Source organism: Carettochelys insculpta, chromosome 5 (genome assembly GCF_033958435.1).
Source record: "Carettochelys insculpta isolate YL-2023 chromosome 5, ASM3395843v1, whole genome shotgun sequence".
In the NCBI taxonomy this organism is placed as follows: Eukaryota; Metazoa; Chordata; order Testudines; family Carettochelyidae; genus Carettochelys; species Carettochelys insculpta.
Window position 1 is genome coordinate 59911156 of NC_134141.1, and position 6000 is coordinate 59917155.

A 6000-nucleotide genomic window follows, 5' to 3' on the forward strand; every position below is an offset into this window, starting at 1 on the left:
CTATTCATTCCTGTCCCTGAAGGTGAGACTCTGGGAATGCGGTCTTGCAGAGCATCCTGCAGTATTGTGGCAACTTTAAACTTCCTGCTGAAATTTTCTCTTTTAATACAAATCTAGGTCACATCCTAACATTAATTTTCTACTTTTGTTGTTGTTTTGAGATTTCTAATTATGTTTTTTTTCACTTGGATGCCTTTATATGAGAACTAACTTTCAATATTGCATACTCAATGGGACTGGTGACCATATTATCAAAATCAAATCCCTGTACTCTTAATTTATGGTGACACTTTTATGGTTGCAGAAACTCATATATAAAAGTGCAGGATGGGAGGTATTGAAATAGTATGTTGGTGCCATTGCCATGGCTTCTGACTGAATGTATGTTACTTGGGCTGTGTCTCCGCTATCAAGTTCTTTTGAAAGATTTTTTTCAAAAGAAGGGGGTTCTTTCGAAAGGTCCCAGGGAGCATCTACACACACAAAGCGTTCTTTCGAAAGTAAATAGAGTGCAGTGCTCCTTTCAAAAGCGCTCTTCCACTCTCGTTTCAGGAAGAGCGCCTTCTTTTGAAAGAAAATGTGTGTAGCCGCTCTGCTCTTTTTAAAGAGCAGTCTTCACGGCACCTGATTTTTTTGATCCCTGGCCGGTCCTTTCAAAAGAGCGGGGGTTGTGTGGGCACTCTCTTTTGAAAGAAATTCTTTTGAAAGAAGTCCTTCAGGAAGAGCACTTCTGAAAAATCACTGTAGTGTACACGTAGCCTTGGAGTGGACAAGTTTGTCCCATACCTTAGTGTTCTGAATGAGTTTATCATAAAACGATGAATAGATGTCACTAACATCACTTAACAAAACAAAACTAAAGAAAAAAAAAAAAACCAGGTCGGCTAGAGTCCTCACTCATTGGCATATTCCCATCACTCCCAACAATGTTTACCACACTGAAAGCTGATTTTCCTTGATTCTTTCTCCCTGGTAAATGCAAAGTACGTTCTACTCAGTACAGTGATACGGAAATTGAATTTAAAAACCATCTGATTGATTAAATGAAACAGTGGGGTGTTTCAGGTGTTCCGGAATTTCCTTGGAAAAAGGGATTTCATATGGAAAACAAGGACTGCCCCAATAAAATCAAGGCATATGGTCATTTTAGCATTGCAGGGGTTTAGAACTGTCTAAATCCCATTTAAGTATGATAGTTTAACATTCTAAATCCCCTGGCCAAAATATGTATATCGTGAAAATAGAGCTGATTTCCTTCTTTAATTCCTTCTTCACCAGTGCAAACAGTTCTCAAGAGATCTTCTTAGAAGGAAACTACAGCCTAAGCTCCTTGAGAGGATGTTGTCAAATACTGGAATCTCCCACATTTAATTGCAGTTGGACCACTCCATTATTTTGAAGTGTGACTAGTCATAACTAAGAGGCTGGAAGAGAACATCTGTGATTCCTGAACACTGGAATTAACCATGCAAAGAAAGAATGATCTGTCAGCATTAGAAATCCTTCTTTTGGGAGAACAGGCTCATTTTTGTCATCTGGCTGTATATATTTTATAAAAATGTGTTAAGATTTAATTGACAGAGCAAACCAAAATATTTTGTGCCTTTTCATAATAAACCCATTCTATATTTTAGAAATCTGGGGTTTTACTTGGTATTTAGAGAAAATGTGAAGAATTTTCTTTTTCTAAAAATGAAAAGTATATGTGTGAAAATTTAGGCTTTCTTCTTTTCAGATGATTGGTTATGCCAGTCTGCCTGAAAACATTTTCATGGGTTTTACTTCTTGTATAGCTCCGAGTGTATATTTCCACAGCACAAGACCATGTTAATGCCAAAGATGTTACTACAAAGCTAAAATGAAGCATTTAAACATGAAAATCTGAGAAAATTGTTGGCTGAGATTCCCATACCAAGCTTAACTCGCACACCAAGATAAGAACTTCAAACCCTTTGTTTTTTCCAATCTAAAAACCTGTTTTTGGCAAGCCTGTTAGCGCACTAAATTTTTACCCTTACGTGGCTATGTCAAGACCGTAAGCCACTTCTATTAGTATTATTTTCTTGGGATTTATGATAGTCGCTTCTGATCGTAGGTTCCCTAGATTACAAAAGGTGTCCACAGTTTGTAAAACTGAGGAGGAAGACAGTGGATAAAAGGAAGGATATTTACTATTGCAGTCTCCAACAGAAAAGAACAGCAAATGCCAATTCTGCCATCTCTCATTATATTATTGCAAGGAAGACACACATACTTGCTGGGTTTTTTTAAGTCCCTGTTGCTAGCATCAGAAGATTGCATGAGAAACTCAGGTTTTTCTAATTTTCATGTAAGTTTATAGCCTTTGTGGTTGCAGATGAAAGCTTGAAAATATAAAACAAGCTCACCCTGAAGCCTCAGAAACCAGAAGGGAGAATCCAAACTATTTTTATCCCTTGACTTTTAGTCAGTCTCATGATTTTTTGGTGGAATCTAACTTGTGATCATTTGAAAATTAAGAGTTACTGAAACGCACTCTTAGTAAAACAATAAACCAAAAGCGTTACCTATAAAAAAAAGCCAAATCAGAGCTGTTCCTCAAATCTCTTTCCTAGGTAGCAGTGGGAATTGTGACTGAAAGTAACATTCCTTTAAATTTCCGTGATGTGGAATCTCTTTTCCTATCAATGAGGGGGATCCTATTTCTCTCTACCTCTCATTTCCTAGCTTGATCCAGCCCAGCCCAGCTTTCTGAAATGGCTGTCATTGCCATGACTATATTTCCAAGCTGGGCTTGCAAGACCATTCTTTCCAGTAAAAGTACAAAAATGGTAAGACCCTTCCCACTTTCAAAAGTGACTCCTGTAAGACTAAGTCTACATCTACACTATAAAATGAAGTCAAACTTCTTGAAGTCAACTTTTTACCACTAGATTTTACAAAGTAGAAGATGACTGTCTGCAGATGTCCAGAAAGTCAACACAGCATGTCTACATTGCCTTACCTAAGTTTGATTTCATCAGCAATGCATTGTGGGTAATTATCCCACAATGCCTGTTGCATTCTGGGTTTTTGTGCCAGTGGTGCATGGGGAAAAAAGTGCCACCAGTGCTTGTGGATGTCTGATGTCATCATTAAGGAGTGCAATGCCTCACCTCCACCCCTGCTGCTGGAAAATCAACAGCCGGCCCAAGGAATTTTCAAAGGCGTTTTTCAGACATTTTTCCAATGGCATGTCCCAGCTCTCACTGCTGAATGGCACTAGCATGGATCCTGAATATCTTAGAGTCATTGCACAATTTGTTATTCCCACTTCCCAGAGTGTTATGCAATGTTTTATTAGACAAAGCCAGTGAGAGGATGAGATGGATGCAGATGATTTGGATGACATTGAAGAACTGGAGAATAGGAATGGACAACTGAGGGCTGCACTGGATGCCTTCCTTAGAGTGGAGCACCAGTTCTGTAGACATGAAACCAGCACACACTGGTGGGACCACATTGTTTTGGAGGTCTGGGACAACTGTATGTTCAATGCCACGTTCGTGGAACTTTGTGAATTGCTGTCCCCCACCCTGAAGCACTGTGATATCAAGATGAAACCGTCTTTGACAGTTCACAAGCCAGTGGCAATTGCTCTGTGGAAGTTTGCAATGCCCAACAACTACCAGTCAGTGGGAAATCAATTTGGGGTGGGCAGATCTACAGTGTGGCCGTGATGATAGAGGTAGCCAATGCAATCTGTGGCCATGTGGTATGCAAGATTGCGATTCTGGGAAATTTGCAGCACATAGTGGACAGCTTTGCTGCCATGGAGTTTCCTAACTGCAGTGGAGTGATATGCACGTGAAACACACATTCCCATCCTGGCCACGGACCACCTGGCATCAGAGTACATAAACTGCAACGGGTACTTCTCCATGGTGGTGCAGGCTTTGGCAGATCACAAAGGTTGTTTCACTGACATCTGTGTGGGACGGTCAAGAAAGGTGAAGAATGTGTGCATCATTAGAAATTCCTGTCTGTACAGAAAGCTCCAGGCTGGACTTTCTTCTCAGAATGGAAAATAAAGCTTGGCAATGCAGAGATGCCCATAGTGAAACTGTGCAACCATGCTTATGATTTGCTCCCTTGGCTCATGAACCCATAAGCAGGTACCCTGGACTGCAGCCTGGAGTGTTTCCAGTTGAGGCAGAGCAAGTGCAGAATGGCTATGAAATGTGCCTTTGGCCATTTGAAAGCTAGATTCAGGTGCCTTCAGATACATTTGGACATTTGCCAAACCAACATCCCCACTGTGGCTGCAGCGTGCTGTATTCTCCATAATTGTGAATCAAAGAGAGAAAAATTCATGCTAGCATGGGTTGCAGAGACTGATTCCCTGGGCAGTGCTTATACACAGCCAGACACAAGGGCATTTACCAATGCACATTCAGAAGCAACAGGAATCAGGGAGGCTTTGGAGGGGGTGCGGGAAAAAAAAAGCATAAATGAACAGAGAGGTTAAGAGCTACTTAGAAAAGCTAGACATACACAACTCTATCATAGATTTAATGCATCCAAGGGTACTGACAGAATTGGCAAACGTCATTCCAGAGCCTTTGGCCATTATCTTTTAAAACTCATGGAGATTGGGAAAGGTCCCAGGTGAATCTGCTGCATTTGATTATTGTGATACCATTCCAAACCCCCCCACAATAATGTGTGTTTGACCCTTAAGGAAGTACCTCCAACTGCATCCCACCCGTTGTGAACCAATAAATGACACTGTGGTTTTCACAAATCCATTCTTTTTATTTACAGGGGGAAGGTTACGGCAGGAGGTAGGAAAAGAAGGGGAATCCTGGCATCATATGTGGTGGAACGTGAGCCTTTTGCAGTGTGGAGAAGTCCTGGGCATGGAGCAAGAGACTGTCCTTGCCATCCCTGCTCCCCACCCCCGCCATGTTTGGAGACCCCAAAAAGGAGGGGTCCAGCCATATGGAGGGGAGGCTGAACAACAGGGTGTGGAGGCCACATAATGTGTCCTGTGATGGGTGTCCCTTTGAAGCTCCAGCATGGACCACAGGATCTCAGTCTGCTCCCTAACAACCACCAGGAGCTCTGCCAAGTCCTTACTCCTGCACTGGAGCATGGTTTGCTGCCACTGCTGGGTCCACCTTCTGCCAGCAGTGGCTTTGGCTCCCTCCTTGTCTGCCTTTTCAAATCGCTGCAGGATGAGGTCCTGTTTGGATCTTTTCTGTCACCTCATCACAGCGACCTTGTCTCCTCCACTCGTGCTACCCGTTGAAGACAGTGAAGGTCAAAACTTAGATACAGTTTTTAAATGTGGCACAAATGCCGTGTCTGCACTAACCCAAATCTTCTAAATGGCCATGCAAATGGCCATTTTGAAGATTACTAATGAGTCCCTGAAATACATATTCAGTGCCTCATTAGCATGCTGGCGGCCGCAGCTCTTCAAAATTGCTGCGGCTCGTCCAGATGGAGCTCCTTTCGAAAGGACCCCTGGGAACTTCGAAATCCCCTTATTCCTATCAGTACATGAGCTGCAGCAATTTTGAAGAGCTGCAGCCGCCATCACGGACATTTCAAAGATTTGGGCTAGTGTAGATGTAGCCAAAGGGTTTATGCATAGAATGACTGGGTCTCTGTGTGACAATCACTGCAACTTTTGTTTTCCAAGGCCACTTTTGGCTTCCTAAGGATGACAAACAACCTCCACAGAACATAAGCTGTTGTTTATCCAGACCATTTCATTGCGGACATAGTAAGATCTTGTGGTCTTAAGGGTAGTGGGGGGGGCAGAGTTCACACAGCCTGGCAGGCATGTGGTATCGGGGGGTGGGGGGGTTGGAGCTCGCTGGACTCATGGCTGGCTGGGGTGAGTGGGGTCTTCACTGTAAAGTGTGGGGAAAAAATTTCTCAGTCTCCTCCTAAATCCTGTGAAGGGGAAAACCCATTTAGAGTATGGAAAACACACACTGGACATGCTGATGTCTGGGAGCAAGGTCTGTACAG

General features: G+C 42.6%; 1 protein-coding gene across 2 annotated transcripts in view; it reads left to right on the forward strand.

Moving 5' to 3' along the window:
* SLC28A3 (solute carrier family 28 member 3) overlaps positions 1-1614 on the forward strand; it is an 83155-nt gene extending 81541 nt beyond the window's left edge. For both annotated transcript variants that reach the window (XM_074994170.1, XM_074994169.1), the window contains one exon: positions 1279-1614. In XM_074994170.1, the coding sequence (XP_074850271.1) occupies positions 1279-1399 (121 nt within the window). In that variant the 3' untranslated portion in view covers positions 1400-1614. The remainder of the gene's footprint in view (positions 1-1278) is intronic.
* Positions 1615-6000: the final 4386 nt, after the last annotated feature.